This window comes from Malurus melanocephalus, unplaced genomic scaffold, assembly GCF_030028575.1.
Source record: "Malurus melanocephalus ecotype Western Australia unplaced genomic scaffold, MMel_1.1 scaffold_14, whole genome shotgun sequence".
NCBI lineage: Eukaryota > Metazoa > Chordata > Aves > Passeriformes > Maluridae > Malurus > Malurus melanocephalus.
This window is the reverse complement of record NW_026623246.1, coordinates 3,606,170-3,627,075: the sequence shown is the minus strand read 5'-3', so window position 1 is coordinate 3,627,075 and position 20,906 is coordinate 3,606,170. Positions and strand designations below refer to the sequence as shown.

Sequence of the window (20,906 nt, the reverse complement as noted above, 5' to 3'; positions counted from 1 at the left end):
TTGTATATACACATTTTTATTGAACCATCCTTATGCCTAAGACAGTGAGTTCCATGGCAGCTGAGGATATCTCACACAAAATATGATCAGTACCATGGCTGTAATCACTGCTTCTGCTCGGATTCACGGAATATTGCACCAAAGGATGGATATCAGCAAGGCTCCTACATGATGCATTCACTGTCTGCAGTGGCAGCGGGGAGTGGGGCACACGGCTGATTTATGGCTTGGTCCTATGTAATAAGACACAGTGGAGTGAAGCCAGAGTACCTGGATAAAAATCCCGGATATGTGATGCCTGTGAGTCCTCAGGAGTACAATTCAGGATGTTAGGAGAGCGGTGATGCTGACAGGGCAGGGGGGCCTTTGCCAGGGCTCTTGGTGCTGGCAGAAGGATGAATYCATGCTATAGGCAGAGGGACGGCATTTTTCCATGTTCAGCTRTTTTGGGAAGGGATAATCCTGTGGTATTTCCAAACACTTTCTAGCTTACCCCTATGGCATCTTGTATCAGTCGTTTAGGCATGATTTAGGAGGGCATTGGAACCTATTGGGGAGCCTTTGGAGAGGAGAGACCCAATCCAACACTCCCCCAGTTCTGGAAGATGGCTTAGGGCTGGAAAGTGGTGGCAGGTGATGGTGTCACTCCTGGCCTCTATCTTTGTTTTCATCTGTGGAAAACAGGCCTTTTCCTCACATTCCTGGTCTTGATCTCAGACAGTGTTTGGTCCTGAGGAGGACAAATAATCAATGGAGGTCTCCCTGAATTATCTGAGAAATGAAGGAGGGTGAGAGAAAGTGGTTRGTCCTGGAACTTGCATTTTTTTTGTAGCTGACATTGACTTCACTGGTGCTTTGTTTAAAGACAAAATTAAATAAAAAAAATGAACTGTTAATATCTTCCTTGCAGTTCTTTGTTACTGRTACCATACCAAAATGCAGCAGTTTGGAGGCAGTGGGAGCTCAACCAGCACAGGTCTGCTGCTGTGCCATTTTCCTCAGGTTCTGGAGGAGGGAAGTGAGGTCCAGGGTCATGCTGCTGGGGGGCAGTGGGAGCAGAAGGAGCACAAGGCATCAGGCTCATCATCCTCTCAGTTACCCGATTCRTTGCAACCCATTCCTTGATTAAAATGAGGGTGATGGTGGAAGAGGAAGATTCCATTCATGCCAACAGCCATCATCCACATTTGAGGTGGTGCACGGCAGAGCAGATCCTCTGTTTTTCCCTCCAACAGAAGCCTGACCTGCAGTTATCCAAACCAGCATGACAGGTCTTCCTCAGGTGGAAAACAACCCCCCCAGATGGAGGTAATTCATTTTTCAGATCTTCAGTGCTGAAAAATCAAATCATTGTCCTGTCATGCCTGTAATGYTGCCTCCCATGGTTACAGCACACACCAAGCCGTGTAGCTAGGCAGACATCCAGCCTGCCTTTTTCCCCATAGACTGTTCTAAAAGCCAATTAAGCTGTTACTTAATTTTCCTCTTATTTTTTTTCTCCCTTATGCACTAGGGGAAGTGGTTAAAAATCTCCTCTAGCTACATTATGTAAATTTTCAAGTAAATTCTCCCYGAGTCATAATTCAGCAGATTTTTTGTTAAAAATGCCACCTGACTCCAGCACATACACAAGCTGCATCCAGGGAAGGGGCCTCATCCAAAGCAGTGTCCCATTAGACACACGTGGATGGGGAGAAGCTCCTCAGCTCCTCCCACAGTGTAGCTCTGTGCCGAGGCAGCAGCAGCAGCRCGTGTAGGCGAGAGCAGGAGGGAAAAGGGGAGCAGTCACAGTCCAGACTATCCTGCTAATATTTATTTGGGATCCAAGTAAACCATTTCCCTGCTCACCTCTCTTGACTGATGGCTTTGGGGACAAGCAAAGCATCACGTAATGCCTACACTGCAGATACTGAGCAGTCAGCCAGGAAGCAGTGAGGAACAGAAGTCAAATGAACCCTGCTCAAATKCAAACATCTGCTTACAAAGCTTTGTTAATAAAGCCCCCTGACATTACTACGTATGGAAGAGAACACTGAAATTGTGGTGGTTTAATTTTTATGCATTTGTATGCAATCAGTTTTCCTCTGCTCACTTTGTCATACCTAGTGTACCTATAGGGTGCTTCCACTGAAACGTKGGAGCTCAACATGCAAGAATTTGTCTTGGACCTGTCATTTGTAGTGGTGCTGTGTGCCCAGGTCCCTGGGGAGTGAAGAACAGGGGCCTAGCATAAGCACTTCACTGGTAGCTTGTATCTGTGGGGAGCTCTGTTTTCCCCACAGGAACCCTCAATGCTTTTGTAGGAGACAGTGCAGTAACTCCACGTCCTTCYTCAGCAGGGTCTTCTCTCTCCTCTRATCCATACAACTCCACAGCCAGCCTTAGCCACTCAGGTGTGATGAAACTCTGAGCTCTTGGTATAKGGAGATACTGTTTMCACATGGRAACACTGTCTAAAGATATGTGRTAATGCTCTGGTGCTGAATTCCGGTGATGGAAAGGGATTTCGGCAAAATGTAGTAGAAGCAGAAGTGTCGAAGTGCCTTGGAAAAGGGTATTGCTGGTTTCCAGGGGCACACAGAGACTGAATGCAGATCTGAACCTCCCTGAAGCTGATCTATGGATTCTGCTTAGGTTCATTTATRGCCCTGATGTGATTCTGGCCAAAGACATTGTCAGAAATAATGAACACACAACTCTTTGCTTTGTTTGCTTTATGGTTTATATCTCTTTTTGCTAATCATAAACTATAGGATACCTGCTTATTCTAACCTTTGTTTTTAGAAAATWATAAGATTTATTTGTGRACTAGCTTAAGTGRRAGCCTTCWGTTGGATTCTAAGGGTAGRTTTTGAACWGAACAGAACAGACTGGAATAGAATAGTTCCARTTGGAAGGGTCCAGTTGGACCTACATGTTTGGTCCTCTGTGACAAATGCTTTGAGTTGGATTAGACCAAATGCCCTCTTTAGGTCCTGTCCAGTAGAAATTATTCTAGGATTCTACATGCTTTGAGAAATTTCTTGCAAAACGTGAAGGAATGAATTCATGGATAGTATGCAGTCACTCCTTGATAGAACACTCCACTCTGCAATTGAGCCACTGGTTCAGGTAAAAGCAAACGTGCAGTCTGGTGTGGAGTGCGTCCAACTTCAGGGGAAGCCATTGGGAAACAACAAATCCAGGCTAATTCTCTGCATTGCCCTATGCATCCCCATATCAYACCATCCAAGTTTCTTGRGCYACATAGACAGTWATAATACATCCCACAAACTTTGTGTGATTTCTTATCCCTTGTACCCCAAGGTAGTGAAGAACTGAGATGGTTCTTCTACACATTACCCAAAGCTGAAATGAATGAACTGAATGAACTGAATGAACTGAATGAACTGAATCTGCACTTATTTGGCAGCAAGTGCCATAGCAGCAGCTTTCTGTAGGTTGTCTTAATGGATTTATCACCCTGAACTAAGCCCTGACCATCTGTTCTRTTCTCTCATTACAAATGCAGAAAAAGCTCATTCATGATTGCATCATAAAAAAATAAAATATAAATGATTTAAGAGTAGGATATGTCATGCTTCACACTCTGATTGGGAAAATGGCTCTCTTCAACAGAGTGACTTCCCCGATAACAGAGTTTACCTTTTTCCCAGCAAATGGGAATTACTGAGGAATGGGGCTCACTAGAACAAGTTTTATTCCCACCCATTAATCTTAGATGTATTTTTAAATTTGGGATTCATGTAAGTGAAGTTATTAATCTTCTCTCCTTCTCTCTTAGGTAAGCTTCTAAAGTTTTATTTTTAATGTATTTTCTAATCAGGGAAAGCACAAAATCATGCTCCTTAAAATTTCCCCACAGACTGCATTTCCCCCATTCCCTTTGTGGTCAGACATGGATGCTGGACTTGCCTCTTGATTTCACCAGGGAAGGAATTACAGAGTAAGGACTGTTAATCAAGTAGATGGACAATAGAGGGAATGATACATCTCAAAAATAATTTTACATCTGTGGTTTTGGAGTTCTTTTGTTAGAGTTTTATTTTCCCAGTTATATAAAACCAGATTTTGATTTTATCAAATGGATGTGTGAATTGAAAAATAAGAAACATGTATTAAGGTAGAAGCAGTGGGAGAGACTCAACTGCCTAAGGGATGTGCAAGTGCACAGTGGTGCAGTTCTGCACTACCTGTGTGCTTTGCCTGCCTCAAACTCATTCTTGTAGCAGTACTTCAAGATTCAGTTAGAATCCTTGGTCTCCAGTATATTCACCAGTTATCAGTTGGAAAAACTAGCAGTCTGTTCTCAAGGCATGAGTTGGTTTTCTGTTTCATGAAAATGAAGTGCCTGGGGACAGTCCGGCCCTGCACACCTTGCTCCTAAATGAACAGGAGTTGGGGTTTCCTTTCCAGGACCTATCAGAGCAGCTCTGAGCTGAGCAGAAACTTCACCTCCAGCTTCACGTGATATCAAATTTGTCCAGATCTGCAGCGAGAACCTAATTCTGTGAGAACTTTAGGGGAGGAGCCTTTTAATAGGTAGAGTGTACTGAGTCAGTGCTGCTGTGGTAAATGCTTTTGTCCATACCTGCTTTGTAGGAAGACAGTAGAAAGGATCAGAGSAGGCTCTAGGTTTCACATGGACCTCTTATTTTTACATCATACTGCCATTCATCTAGCAAGAAAAAATACTGGTAGGTCAGGTATTGCTAGCACATTTGTTAGCACATTGCTTTAATTCCTGAGTGCCAAGCACAGATATCTTCCCACCATACCTAATTTTCAGCAGTGTTTCAGTATCAAAACTGATACTGACACCACTGAACATGTGCTACCCTTTCCTACTCAATTTCTGTGGTCAGCAAATACACAGCAAGTGGCAACAACACCCTGAATCAGTGGCAGCCCCTGAATGAGGCACTGAAACAGAGAAGCTGTSGATCTCCCAAGCCTGGAAGTGTTCAAGGTCAGGTTGGATGGGGCTTGGGACATCTTGGCCTAGCGGAAGGTGTCCCTGCTCATTATGGGGGTTGGAATGAGAACATCTTTAGGAGCCCTCCCAGCTCAAACCATTCYATGATTCTGTGACTCCCGTCCCTCCTCTACCCCATGGTAACAAAAGCTRCAGACAATCCCTGTGGAAATAACTGCTGATTTCTGACCAGAGGTTTTGCTCTGAAGAARGCATTCTGAGCATTGGACCAGTGTTATCCTTGGCACATGAAACACTGCATTCGGAGCTCACCCTGCACTTTACATTATTTGTGTTTTAACCTGTACCACATRCCACACAACTCTTGGCTTGTGGAAACTCCAGTGAGCTGCTTAGATCCAACAGTAAATTTGGCCCAGTGTTACAAAATCCCAGTCCCTGTCAATTCCTGATAGGTACTGTCATTGGGAATTCCTGAAGAAATTTAGTACCTCAATAACCCAATGTCTGGGCTTACAGTCCCTGACTTTTTGCACCTATTTATACCTAGGAGCCAGCCTTTATTTGCCTAGTTCTCTCTTCAGTAATGTAGCTCCCATTAATAGCAGGTGGATCTAAGATTAAATCCACTTACATTAGAAGTCTGCAGCAAAAGCAGCGTTATGAAAAGAAACTGGCACTCACAGCATGTGATTCTTCTGTATGATCTACTGCGGATAAACTGTGTCTTAAGAGTGCCCATTTGTCAGAGAATTCTCCAACTTTGGAACTTAGATATCATTACCAAGGTCTGTTATATCTTGGGACACTGAGCAGACCTCCAGTCTTTCATAATATGTACCCTAATGCCAATTAAAACTAATGACTTGACATTTTGAAAAGCCTTTTGACTCTTTAATATCTTTTTGACACCTGGCCCTTAAGGAATCTTCTTTCAGACTGTATCACTAAAAGCACCTTGTTCAGAGAAGCTCATACTAAAAAGGAATGAAAAACATACTATGGTGTGAGGTTTTTTTTGTTCAAAACCTTCTGTAGATTTGCACTGTTGATTTGTAGAAAAAGSTGTGCTGATTTTGAATAGGATAGAATTAATTTATTTCACAGTAGCTGGCATGGGCCTGTGTTTTGGATTTGTGCTGGAACCRRTGTTGATAACACAGRGATGTGTTTGTTATTTCTGAGCACCTCTTATACAGTGCCAAGGCCTTTTGTGCTCCTCACCCCACCCACARGTGGGCTGGGGRTGCACAAAAAAATGTGACGGTACAGAGCCAGGATGCTGAYGCCAAGTGGCCAGAGGGATATTCCATAGCATATGGCATTGTGCTCCATATATAAACTGGGGGGAGAAGAAGGAAGGGAGAGGACATTCAGAGTGGTGTTGTTTAGGGTGGTGTTGGAGTCTTGATGAAGATCCACTCCCTRGAGGTGTTTAAAAAGACTGGATATGGCACTTAGAACCATGGTCTAAGTRGCATGGGGGTGTCTGGTCAAACGTTGGACTCAGTGATCTTGGAAGTCTTCTCCAGCCAAATTGATTCTGTGATTTGTGATTCTGTGATTCTGTAACTGTGCTCATCTTCCCAAGTCACCATTAGCATGTGATGGAGCCCTGTTCTCCTGGGGATGGCTGAATACCTGCCTGGCCATGGGAAGTGGTGAATGAATTCCTTTGCTGGCATGTTCACCTTTTGTTGTACCTGTTATACGGAGTTGTCTCACTATTCTCATTTTCTCCCCTATCTAACAGGAGGGGGAGTGCATGAGCAGCTATGTGGGGCTGACAGCTGATGTTAAGCCATGACAGGATGTAGATTAGAAAACACAGGAGATGAGTATCAGTCACAGTAAGACAATCTGGGGATACCTCCTGGAAACAGCAAGACAAAGCAGTAGCAGAGAAATGGGGAACAGTGAAACTGCAATCTGTGGKACCAGCAGGCGCTCAGGTTTCTGGCTGGGTGGTTAGCTCAACCTTGCTTGCAACAAAAGGGTGAAGTGACTTTGGAGCTTGTTTCTGCTTCACAAGAACTTGGCACCATGTTTTATAGCAAACTTGCACACCACTGGCTCCAGGAAAAGGAAAGATGTTACACTATGGACCCTATGGAGAGTTTTGCTACTTCTGTGCAGCATGGATGAGGGAGTGAACAACAGCAGTGTACAGCACTTGCTGAAGAGCTTTTTTTGTCTCTTAKTCTRAAAGAGATCCTGCAGAGTGCAAGCRTTTGGTCTGTTGGAAGACAGRGTTAAAGAAACCCTCTGCTGTGCTCATTTGCAAGGTAGGACCAGCATGAGGAGAGCTGGTCGTGGMCAGCATTTGAGTAGGTGGGTGTAGCCTGGACAAAGGGCTGCATGAGCAAYAGGATCTGCTGCCTACTTTGATTGCTTTTCTCATTTTGCTATATTTCCCYCAACAGCTATCCAACTTCAAGCAAGAACTGGCTTCAATTATGCTTTGTACAAGGTTTCCATAGATGGCACCTTAGCATGTCAGTGAAACATCAATGAGCTAGAAGAACTAGCTGGTTCATTAGCATGCAAATAAACTTATTCCTTCATGAAAAAAATCTTTTGCTAGGTCATTGTGTCTTCAATATTCCAATTTCTTCCATGTCCTGCAAATAACRTTTTTATAGTCAAGGACACGTATGYGTGTGTGAGTATAKGTCTCTTTCCCTGTGTTTCTCTCATTCTGTGTGTAYTCTCCCTGAACATGAATTATAAATTCTGCCTGGGTGATAGTGAACAAGGAAGGCCAGATAAAGTTATTCCAGTATTTCTGATGTCTTTCAGAGTCAGAGACAATGTCTGTATAATAGAAAAATAGTAAGTTCATTAAGAGGGCTAAAGAGCAGGTAATTTATTTGCAAAGATCTGCCCCAATATCAATACTGGTGAACTGAAAAAATCATGTCCCATATACACAGTTGTATTGCAAAGGCCACCACAAGTGCTAGAGCAGAGTCATTTGGTCATTTCCCTCTGTGCCTTTTGGGAAGAGGTGCAGCTGCCTGGGAGGAGAGGAGGAGCCCTGGCACAGCTGCAGAGTTACAGGGTTTGTATATTGGATGTGCCAGTGGGTGATTGTACCTSTATATCTGTGCTGTGCTATGTGCTTTCATCTCTGTGTAAATGTAATTTTAAATCCCTAGACACACAGAAATCCCCTCAGCTGTGAAGTGCYGAACCTAGCAGAGTACTCTGGAAATGCAGAAATGTATTTAGGCCATGCTCTTTACCTTTTCTATACTGATCATYGCTGGTCATGGGTTACTTGCTTGGATATACTCCTGGCTTCAGCCTGTTTTTCCATTCTTATGCTTTCCTCTTCTATTTTGTTGCAATGTGCTTGGACTTTTAATTGCAAGGGGATTTTTTTTTTCTTTTTTCAGTCTTCTGAAGAAAATAGGTAGTGCCAAAGAGTTGGGAGGAAGACTCTTGTATAAGCCAGCAAGAGGGCTATGAATATAATAAATGTTTTAGTGCACTTTTCCATCTTAACTAATTTGACACACTGGCCACTAAATGCCTACTGCCTCTGAAGTTTTCATTCTGACACTCTATATTGATAATGAACTGGATTTACRGAGAAATGAGTCATGTAGAAGAGGTGCAGATTCATGCAGTGAAGCTATAGATGAAATAACATGTCATGACCTAAAGCCCGCATTTACTAATGAAAGACTTGTTTTTCCCTGATGACAAGTTTAATGAGAACAGTAACAAAATAAAAGTTTCTCATGGATCTGAAAATGGACACCTATTTTGTTCTGAGAGCTCTGGATTCTTCTGAGGATCCAGAGTTAATCAGCAATGGAGATTTCCRGGAGGAAGTGCTCATTTCAATTTCTACATGCACGGGAGTGCACAGTTTGAGGGAGCAACATTCTGCCAATGTTCTAGTTTCACAGTGGGTAATCAGAAACTATTTGAAATGTCCCAAYTCTATAAATTGCACTGCAGTTGTTCCCTGCTAGCATAAAGATAAAACAAGTGTCAGTTAACATCAGTGTTCCTACCACTTAGGGATGAAGGGCAACAGAAGGGAAGCATGGAAGCACTGGTGRGGCTGCTGTCAGCAATCTGTACTGCCTTGATGACTGCTGGGGGAAGAACAGGCCACTTGGGCAGCAAAGTGTTTACCAGAAGAACCCCTCAGAAACATATCTCAGCCAAAAACTTGTCGACAAAGCCTGGAATTATTTCCTTAGCCAAAATGGACCCAGCACACACAGAAGCAAAAAGAGATGGATATAGGGTCAAAGCATTAGACTCTCTCGTACCAAAACCTCTACTGCAACTTGCAATCCCATTGACACCACCATCAGTTTGGCCTGTTGCTTTACTGGCTCACATTCATCAGAAAGGTAGGAATCATACCTGACCTTTTATCAACACAGTCCATATTTGTATTTCTTGATATGCAGATGTGCTGTATATTAAGCACTGTGCTTTTCAATGCCAAATCAAAATTCCTTTTAAGGAGTAGTGAGGGTAGCAGGATATTTCTGGGGGATATGTGTGTGCATGTCTGGTGTATCCCTGGCACAATCCTTGGAAAAGACAATGCAGGAAGCTGAGCAGGGCAAATTTGCACAGTCAGTACTAAGTTGGGCAGTTCCTGTTTACAGGAGGAATGAGTCTCCATGCCAACTTCTCTCAAAAGTACAGACACCACAGTGAGGATGACTTAGAGGTGTGCCTCRTTCAAATTAGAATCTTCAGTTCCCATCACTGTCCTGGGATAACCATTTGCATGCCCTCTTTGTCTGAGCCCATCACATTTGGTTTTTATCTGTACAGCTGCTGGCCATGATACCCATTTTTGTCTCATTGCCTGGTGGTTACAGCTGTGGAGGACTGAACCTCATCTCAGTTGTTACCTTTGCTTAAGACAGCTTTTCACTTTGCAGGACAGCACCTAATTATGAGATTTTGTTCTAGGTAGGGTACATTTTCTACATTTTACAGTAGAAATTCACATGTTTATGCAGAAAATTATAAGTAAATTTCTGGAAGTGGGTACTGGAGACCCAGACTTCTTTTTTTCCCAAAGGAAAAGCCTAATTGCTACCTCAAATAGTAAGCCGAAGAGGTTGCTCARCTTTTCTGTTTCTGTAGTTTATTAATTCTGCATTCTTTTCTACATGACAGCAGATCTTCAAAAAGAGATGCAGAGTGCTTAGTGGCCAGAAGAGATCCYGCAGTGAGGTAGCTGCAGACTATTTTGTTCGTGCTTAGGAAGGCATCAAGCCTGACTCCTTTTGTGTGACTGATCTGCCCAGTGAACTRTTATGTCAAAGGAAATACGAGCCCTTCCCCATCTGCTCCCTAAATGAAGGTAGGTGATCAATTCCCTCAGGCATGGCCCAAGCCACACGGTGTGTGCTGGGCATATCCAGGGAATATTCACCCAGCTGAGCCCTGTAGAAACGTGCAAATATTTTGTTTCCTGATTCAGTTCTGGAATGAGTGTGAGCTGAGCTGCTCTTACCAAGGCTGGGAGAATTTTTCACCAGGCCATGGACACAACTACAGGTCCCTGATTAATATCAAATTWAAAAGTGTGGCATCTCTTGACTTACTTGACAAATAAAGTGCAGTTTTCAAAGTAATAGTTTGAGATTGAAGTGTTTATATTCTTCCTAGATCTTAATTCTGACATCCCAGTACATTACAATTTTGAAGTGACAGAACTCAGATAGTACACAGTTCAAAACTGAAAGACATAAATAATTTTTTGATGCTACATTTTTCGATCACCAAATTCTGCATTATACAATGCAGGGTATAGTATTTGGCTTTATTTGTTTAGATAACTATTTTATGTAAAGTGAGCTTTTATGTCTAGAAGTTTCCCAGTTTTTATTTTGAAAACCTGCATTTTTGTCTTTTTCTTTAATATCAATTTTTATTTGAAACAACAGAAATTGCTTTCTTTTCAAGACCTCCTCAAACACAGTAAGTCATATTTTAACATTATGGTTCCAATACAAAATAATGGAATTCCAATGTAAGAAAACTATACAAAATGATACCTAGCAGGAAATTAATTCTTATTTTACTTCAGTTTACTGTACTTTCAAAGTTGTAAAGTACAACTTGTGGTTTTCCATACTGAATCATACCTGTCAGTGAGAACATATGACTTTCTGTCAGTCCACTACCTGCTACATAGCAATGATAAGAAACACATCCTCACATTTCTCTCAGTTCTGCCAGCACAYCCTGCATTTTGTTTCCAGAGTTCTTTTTCATTCTGATGTCTACAGGACTGCTGAACATAAGGTAAAAAAAAAAAAAAAGAACATGAGGCCATATAAGTGAWTTTACAACATGAAGATAAAATGTTCCCCTAAGGGCTACCAGGAAATCATGCTGAATGTCAGAGGAGGAAGGAGAAGGAGCATTATGATCATGCTGATGAGMAGTAATGAATACAACAGATACAAACCTCCTCAACCCAAAGCAGTCAAGTGACTGTGCTTACACAAACATAAAGAAGCTAAAAGAACACAGATGCCAAATTTTTTAATCACATTTTTGGTGGGCAGGAAGTAAATGCCTTGTTTTAGGTGTTCTGGTCTTCAGAAATTCAGTTCTGTACAACGTTGCCTGCACTGGCCTAACTGCTATACAGGACATTTTCTCAGTTCTGTACAGTAAACTCAATTGAGAGTAGTGCTCTCTGAAATACTCCAGTACCTTCCTGACAGTTTCACCAGGAAGTGTTCACCAGAGTGTTCTAGCCAGTATTTTACCTCCCTTAGAAGCACCACCACTCTTYAGCAACACCCCGTTACCCAAGGCTGCAAGAAATACAAATTCCCTGTCTAAAACTGCTGAGTTCTCAGAGTCCATTTTATCTTCAAGTGAAAAATAGAGAACTTAAACAGAGATTACAAGCATTAACTTATCAATCATCTGTCTTCCTTGTGCCAGGACAAACAGTATTTAATTTCATCCAGAATATCTTATTATCTGTAAATATTAACTCTGCCAAGTTCTAAGAAATATAAATGGAGTTTTTTTTCTACAGAGGCTGAAAGTATACTGTTATTGYAGTTCTAATCCTCAGTTCTTGGGTTATTTCACATAAAAACTGTCCAGTTGTTTTTAGGTGACTTGTTATTTCATCAGATGTCACATTTTCTTGCTTTATGGACATGAAATTCCTGTAAGTGTGCATGGGATTCAAAGGAAAATTTTTTTWAAAAAACCCAATATGCTGTTAGCACACACCAAATATTACTGATTATCGAATTTAAATCCGTAGTTTTGCAGTTTAGTCTTAAAATAGTACAAAAAAAATTAATGACMTTTCTAAGAACTGAAGTTGGATGCCAAAAACATGTTTAATTAAACCTTTAAGACAACATACCAGATACACTTCTTTTTGATAGCTGGGTATGAACCCCCTTATGTTTCATAAATGCAGAACCAGAAACATGTTTTAAGTATTTATTTTGGTGAAATTCAACAAGATAATTAAATCTGTTTGTATTGATCTGCCTTGGCACTTCTTTGTTTTAGCAAACTGCCTGGTTCAAACATTAGATCTACAATATACTCTTGAGGAGGAAGCAGGTGCCCTTTGGGAGAGTCATCAACCAATTTAACTTCATTCCAAGCTCTGTTATACTTGTCCCGAACTAAACTACAGCCAATGCCAATTCTGTCTGCTATCGCCTAAAAAAGAAAGAAAAAGTAGTTAATCACTGTTCATCCATGTAGCTTCTGTGATATACAGCAATGCCCAKAGATGCTTAAAAACAAAACAAACACCTGAAAGGCCAATTCTTGAAACAGACTTCATAAATTTCTCAGCTGTTCCAAATTTCAAAGCTTTATTTTTGGTTCTGCTCAGAAATTGTAGGCTTTTAAATGTTATTGTTTGATATCCTATGTACAACATTAAAAATATTCATTTTTAACTCTTTTCAAACACTGATACATTTGTTTATCAGTCCTTCAGATATCAAATKAAGTGCAACACCCACAGTACCCAGCAATGGTTTTTTCTATTTGGAAGACTTTTGAATTACATTGTGAAGTCTATTCAAACAATGAGGTGTAGGCACAGAGCACATACATAGCTAGTATGAAATATTAAGTGTAAAAATGTACATTTTTATCAGGGTAAATTTAGGACTGTTGCTTCACTCCTTGCTTTTCAGCCCTGGAAATGTGGGAAGCAATGAAATGYGAGCCAAGTGTCTGCTAGATGAAACACCTGCCTTTCCTCTGGGTTGYCCTATCAAGACAGACCTATAATAGATTCCAGCTACAAAACTGCTTTCTCACCATGCATCTCCTGTGAAGGAAGGAAATCCTAGAAGATTTTTAAGTTGTTACAAATGGACCTGGATATCCATTGCTTAGAGAGCTGTGCTTYAAGAGAGATGATCTGTCCCTACAAAAGTTTCTTAGGACAGTGGAGCATAATTAATTCACACCCTCAGAACTTCATAAAATAAGTTGGGAAACTTTCCCTCCCTATGGATAYCATAAATTTAGGGTTGTACTCTTTCTCCTGTGTACTCTTTTTTAGATCCCTCCTGCTTAATGTACTAGGCCCTTGTTTCTCTTTTTCATTCCATTCAAGAAAGAGAAAAACCCTGCCAAGAAAAAAAGGATGGGACAGATAACTTGGCTGCATCAGTACATCTTCATATAAAGAAAGAAGAAATAAAACTTCCCAGTCTAAGAAACAAGAACAMAAAAGCTATTATATACTATCAGAATATCACAGATACCAAATAAAAATTGTCCCAACAAGTTTACATTTGCAGCATGGMAAAAGAAGGAAGCTGCATAATTCAATATTTTACAGTTTACAGAAAATGTAAAATGTTTTGACTCCAAATCAAATACTTTGGCTTTTTGCCATTTATCAAGTATTCTGCTGATATCACTTAAGACAATTTAATGACAACAAGAATGTTTACAGAAAGAAGCRATGCTGGCTTTCATTCACTGGGAAATCAACTTTGCTAGTGAAAAATTATGAAACTGTATACAAAAGATTTTACAGGAATATCAGTACAGTATTATACTGATGCAAATATACTTTTGATTAGTTTATCTATTTAACATCAATATGTTATATTGCAAAATAAATGATAATGTACCTTGAAAAGTAAAGCCCTGTGATAGAACGTCCCTTTTTGTATTTTCCCAATAGGCACAATGTTGCTTTTCAGTTCAAATTCTATTTCACTTATGTGAAGTTCCCAGCAGTAGTTATGGAGTTTCTCTTTTTCAACAGAGCCACCCATCTTGTCTGCRACAAACCTGTTTCAAATGCATACTGGGATCAATTACAGCTATAATTTCACTTGTACATATTGCAAACATTTAGCAAAATGAAATGTATATAAGCAAGAAATTAATGACCTTTGAGACTGTGAAACTTTTTCTATGTTTGCTTAATTATTTTTTAAAATCCAGTAATTGGTATTTTAAATATGCTTACTGATAAATACAGATAACCATAACTCAGGTCAGTCATATTTGTCACAGACCTAAACAAGGTGCAAACACAGAGATTCTGGAGTGGTGTAGTATAGGCACAAAGTTCTCAGAAAAAAACATAATAACAGTGTAATTACAGAGAAAGAAATTACAGAAGCTGGTGTTTATATTTACAGGTAACAGATGAGGTATGTTACATATTACAGTCCCCAGACCTATGACTTGTTTGAAATAGGAATGAAGACATGAGAATATGTATGTCAAAGCCATAGATAATGATCCCAGCATAGGAAAGTGTCTAGATTCTAGATTCACATGCGCTTTCTTTTATTGAAGCCTGTATTTTGGGGGTGAGCAGTTTTTATGCATTAAAACAAATAGCTCAGAAAAAGAAACAGGTCAAAATTTACAGTCAGTGCAAACTGCCAAAAAGCATGTCTTTTGGATGATGGTGCACACACAGGACCAAGCCCTGGTTTGCAAGTCTCCTCATACATGCACACCTTCATCTCCCCTGTGCAGGGTGGCTGTGTGTAAAGACCTTTATTTCTCTCAGTGTCTCAGCCACGAGGACAAGGATTGTTGAGGGCTCTCACTCTGGACAAGATGTTTCAGAGCTGACATGAAAATCTCACTCTTCCTCTGCAAAAGCTGTGAACATGTTCTGTCTTCACCACACAAGCAAGGCAAACTCCAAGGCCTCACTTCTCAAAACTTAGGGCRGAGGAGGCACTGGTTGCAACAGCACGGGTGCGAGGAGCTATAACTGAGTGTGTCAGATGTGACATCTTGAAGCTGGGAACTACTGGTGAAGCTGAGAAAGTGTGGGACTCAAGGAAGTTCCTTGTGCTGGGTGCGCCCATGGCCAGCCCTCAAAAAAGTGAGCAAAGYTGCCCRAGCTGAKGTGCTCACCACCACACAAAGGTGCKCTGTGTTTCTTCCAAAGGAGTCATCCAGCACTGCTGATGTTCCTTAGCCTGACCCCCTCCCCAGTTGAGCACAAGAGGAACTCTGCCCAGGCTGCCAGGCTGCTGAGGGATGCTGCAGCTGCCTTCTCCAGCACTCCCTCTTCAAMACATGCTATTCAGGCAGCCGCTTGAAATGCAACACAAACATAAAAATCCCCACAGAAAACAGTCTACTTAAATTTCCCATGTTTGTTTCACTGGGTTGTGAAACAACACCTGTGTGGGTTGTTTCACTTGTGTCCGAAAGTATTTCACTGGTGTGTTAGAAGAGCGGATTTAAAAGAGAATTTTATGGATTCCACCTTGAGGAAGGCAGCATGATTTATACASAGCTGGATAGTTAAGGATGAGTATCTGTCCTGTCAAATTCTGCAATCAATGGAAAAGTCATTTCTCATATCACATTAGACCACTTCATTAAAAATGAGAGTTAGTAAAAGTAACAAATTTTGTGAGAGTAAGTGGGGTCTGACACCAAACTCTCCAGATTCAGGAGGCAGCCAGGAAATTGCTAAGATATAAAGGTTAAACTAAGGAGAAGATAAAAAGAGACGCTGCTTGGAGGTGACAGTGATTGGTGCCCAGGCTGAGTAGTCAGTGTAACTAATGAATCACACATTGGTAACAACAGTCTGTATATGCACTATTGCAATATTCTGGCACTATTATATCATCAGGATATTAATAACAGGAGCACTTAAAGGCTATGTTAGAAAATTTGTCTTATGATTTTGGCTCTATAGAAAACAAAATACAGTTATTTCACCAATTCAGCTTATGGAAATACAATTTGGTACTCACTGTGCAAGAGCCACAATCTGTTCCCGGGTAGTAGTTAGTGGTAGAATTGTTTTGGAAGCTTCATTAATGTAATCCATTAAAATAAAGTCAGGTGGTGGTACCCATTGGGCATGTTCTAGATTTATTTCCTCCTGGACTTTGGGTGTAACTCCAGTAACTTCCTTTGTTTTATCCTCTTCTTTTTTCCCCTTCCCTTTTCTTACATAGAAAAAAATACACATTTACTGAGAATAGTGTAATCTCTAAAATTCAAATACATTAGTTCTCCAGCAGGACAATTGACTGGAGAGAGATGGAGGGTAGGAGGCATCTTTTCTCTTGGTAACAAATGTCCAAAAAGCTGTAGAGAATATGCCCTCAGGAGGTGTTTAGGAAGCAAGTGCCACTAGCTCCATGTGAATATTGTTGCAAATTCTCATTTTATTTTTTGTTAATGGCTCTGATATGCCTTTCCCATATATGGATTATCTAGGKGACTAGATATCTACTATATGCATATAGAACATAATTTATGGTTTAATTCTGTACAGAAATGAACTAAAAATCATGAACTCAAATGAGTTTTTATGACAAAAATCTGGACTTCAAATAAAAGAACAAATGGTATCAAAAGCACAGCTCAAATCTTGACAAGACAGTCTCTGTACTTGCAAATTCAGGTACTTCAAGCATTATGCAAACTATTATACAACATGGCTTGTCAGAGGAAGATTTTGTAACAAGTCTGTGTTTTTGCTGACTTTTTTCATTGCATATGCTTCATATTTCACTAATGCTCAGGATCTGAAAAATGGCTGTGATTCTGAAGAGCACCCAACAGAAGTATAAGTGAAATGCTTGTTCTTCTTAGATTAAATACTGTGCATTTCACAAGTTATGCAGCARCTATAAAATGGGTATCTTATCAGAGGTATTATTAAGGCCTATGCAGTCAGACAGTTTAGGATCTTTCATTTGTGAGATCATATGAACCTAATGTATTGTAAGCATTATGTATTTTTTTCAGCAGAGATCCTGCACTATTATAGTATGAAATAAAAAAAATTTCCTTCATTAAAGAGTTCTGGCTTATTTTTTTTAAAAATCCATAATACTTCTGGTGATCTTGGAAGGAAAAAGAAAAAAAGAAATAAAGGACCACTACAGTACATGGCTCCAGGACACACTATCATTATTGCTTGCTCTTCAAATTATTCTTAAAATTTTTATTATGAATAGCACTCTTAAGATGGAAGGCATTTAACAAAGCAAAAGGGCATACACCATTATCAGTAGTTGAATTCAAGCAATTTGTCTTCAGAATACTTTGCAAACTYTTCTTTAACCTATTGAGATTTACCATATTCACAAAAAGCCCTTTTCTTTGGTGTCACAATGCACATTATTTTAGAAGGATAACCAATTAAGATTTAATCTTAAAATTATAGAAAATTCACCACCCTCTTAAATAAACTGTTCTGGTTATTAATTATACTTATACTTGGAAAAAAGCAGACAAACAGTTTTCTTATCTAATTTGACTCTATCTAACTATAGCCAGGGAACCTTATAATGCTAGATTAAATAGCTATCTGCGTATCCATTTATCCATTTATCCATTATGGTTAAGAATACCATGTTTAAAAAATCCTGAATTATTCCCAATTCTCTGGTGTCCAGTTCAAGCAGTTTTCAAAAGAACAACTTTTATAAATGCTGTAATTCTTGTTTCTTCTCCATTTGCCCTTTTCCCTCTTCTTCCCCTCTATCCTCCCAGTACCTTTGTTTCCTCGATGAGAAGTGCACCATTAAACTACAGTGCTATAGGAAAATTTGTTCCCTATTCCTATCTACTCAAATGAGTCTCAAATCACACTTATTCTCCTCCTTTCCTGCTTTCAGGAAGAAAACATCTGAGATAGATGGGTTTGAACAGTGATTTGCTTGGGTTTTTCTAATGCTGCTTATTTCTCTCAGGTATGACTGAGTTCTGTTCCTTGGTGGAATAGCTGATTCAAGATTGTCTTCCACACTTGTCTCTACCTTACTGCTCAACTCATCATCATAACTGTCTAATCCTTATCTCAAAATGAAGTGTGGAGCTGCTATCTTACAGCTCAGTGCTATAAAACAACCAGTAACCACTAGCAGACTACTATTGTCTTTTTTCTTTAATCCCTTACCAGTAGGAATTGTGTCATCAGAAAAAAATCACTCTAATTTCTCAGAGCTGTATTCCAGTCATGAGAATACTTGCTGTGAAAGCAGAGGAACATTGCTAAGGAGAGCTCATGGCACTTAATAGTCTCCAAGCTGTTTCTGATTCTTTGCAACTTTAGTACAAGAGTCCAACAGGTCACCAGAGCATCAGCTGGAGGAAGAAGGCAGCCAATACAACGTTCTACCATCAAAAGACAGCCATGACACCTATTTTCTTTCCTSTATTGCATAGCTTAAATGCCCTGGTTCTCTTTTGAAAAGGAATAAATGAGCTTTGAGAAGTATTTCCTTAAATGTTGTACTGGAACATAGAACTGAATAAATACACATTTATTAGTTTACATTAAATACAGTCTTTTAGCCCAGTCAATGTGYATATCACACATGAAACTGCTTGATGAAAAATGTTGCTGTCAATGCAAATATATGTCAAACTATCAACTAGGCACTTCCTCTACATCTAATTCAAACATTTCCAACAGACAATTACAACTGCCCTTTCTTTTGGCTTTCAACTACAGTTTATATAAAGTAGTATCACTTTTTCAAAACAATGGCTTTAAACAGTGTTCAGTAGTACTTTGCAAAATAACGATGARCAGAAACTTATGATCAAAGGAAAAAATATGTAGGAAAATGTCTAAGCATGTTTGAGACTTGGAGTCAGATACTGACCTTCAAGTAACTCCCATATATCTCACAAATTAATAATAATAATGATGTATGAATTATGGATTCAAAATGAATGACAATGGGATTATAAATCATAGAACTTCATCRTGACATTCAAAAGCAATTATTTCATACTTGAAGAAAGGAGTCCTTGTATCCCTGCAAGGTTTACTATGGGAAATTGAGGCAAGTATTTGCTTTTTCTAAATAAAATTTTTTGCTTTCCAAAAGAGTTATGGTTGCAAACAGAGCATTTACTCTGTAATTGACATAAATTACATTCAAAGRGAACTATCCAGTGTATCCTTATCAGACGCTGTAATAAACAAATGAATTATCTTGTCAGAACAGGTCTCAGCTCCTGAGACTATACAAAATGGCCTAGGACTCTAAAGCATCTTCTGAGGTGAAGGAACTCCCAGCTAGAGGAGAGAAAACATAACTGGGGCTCAGCATCTYCTCTTGTCTGTGTTTCCTTTGAGTAAAGTGGCACATGCACAGTGGGTCATGAGCAGAGCATGCGGGACAGCAGGAGGACCTGCAAGGAGCAGAAGCCGGGACAGGCCTCCTGAGACGCTAGAGCTGCTGCATCTACTCTGGTACATCCTGAAACAGGAACYTTCCACAATGCAATTCACATGATCCATTTCAGGTATCCACTGTGAAATGAYTTAAACTGAATGCCAGAAGTGCTTCCAGTCCAAATAACTAGTCAAATGCAAATGTATGCTTTGTAAGAAATAACTTTTGGATAGACTAGTCTGACTTAAGTCACAACCTCAACCATTCACAGTCAGTGGCTACTATCTGTCAACAATTTGTGTGTCAGTTCTAAACAAATTGATGTAACTCAAATATATTCAAATGTAATTCAAAGTATAATACTTTCAGCCTTTTTCTCTAGTGCTGCTTTTGCTGAGTGAACACCATTGTTCATATAACTCCTGCCTTTCCTTCATTGGAGACATCACTGAATCACTGAGTCAAAAGCAGTTTTCAGTTTTGTCTGGACATTCTTACTGCACATATCGTCTCTCAAGCACAGATACAAATGTACACAGAAATAGACAAGCAGTGTAAGAAATCAGCCATTATCTCTGTCAATAAAATGCATGTACAGACAGCAGTGTGTCACAGTTCATGGATGAGCTCCAACATAAAAACTGGAAACTTAGTACATCAGCTCCTACAACACACTATTTCTCCTTTTCTTCCAACCCTSCAGAATTTAGCATTTTGCAATGTGTACCACTGGCTAGAATTTACCTCCCTGAGCCATTGCCAAGGCTCCCTATACCATAAAGAAAGGAAAATTAGGAAGTCAGGACTGGGACCCACAGAAACTAGCATGATGAATGGTCAGTTCATTAGGTTAGCTAACAGAAAACTCAAGGAGAGTTTTGGTTATATATATTCCAATCAAGGACTAGAGACCATTCCATTGATGGCAAGGAGGCTCTATTTGGACTGGTTTTGGATTCCCCTGGAATTTGGCATGTACACCTGCCTTCTCCAAAAGGTACTGTTGTGGTCGTGATTGTGCTGCTTTTTTACAGGAARGACAGTTGGGAGACCATGGCTCAGTTTTCTTCCACAGGAACAAACTACGGGTTAAGTGTTTTGTATTAGACAAGGTCTAGAAGCCTGGTCTTGGTGACWGTAAAGGATGTTAAGTACCTGAACCGCTGAAATAGAAAGCCCTGTTYGTTACACCTCATCATTAGTGATCAGCTACAATAAAYCACAAAGRCTCTGCTAAACCCCAAAAATCTTGYGGTCAGCTATCTGCAGGTGTGAAGGACAGACTCAAATCATCTTTCTGTAAAAGAGAGAAATTAATTTTTTACTAC

General features: G+C 39.9%; 1 protein-coding gene across 1 annotated transcript in view; it reads right to left on the bottom strand.

Annotated features, from left to right (window-relative positions):
- Positions 1–12,430: 12,430 nt before the first annotated feature.
- ARMC3 (armadillo repeat containing 3) overlaps positions 12,431–20,906 on the bottom strand; it is a 49,963-nt gene continuing 41,487 nt past the window's right edge. Inside the window, 3 exon segments of the mRNA XM_057383033.1 lie at positions 12,431–12,631; positions 14,074–14,236; positions 16,186–16,383. Coding sequence (XP_057239016.1) covers positions 12,431–12,631; positions 14,074–14,236; positions 16,186–16,383 — 562 coding nt within the window.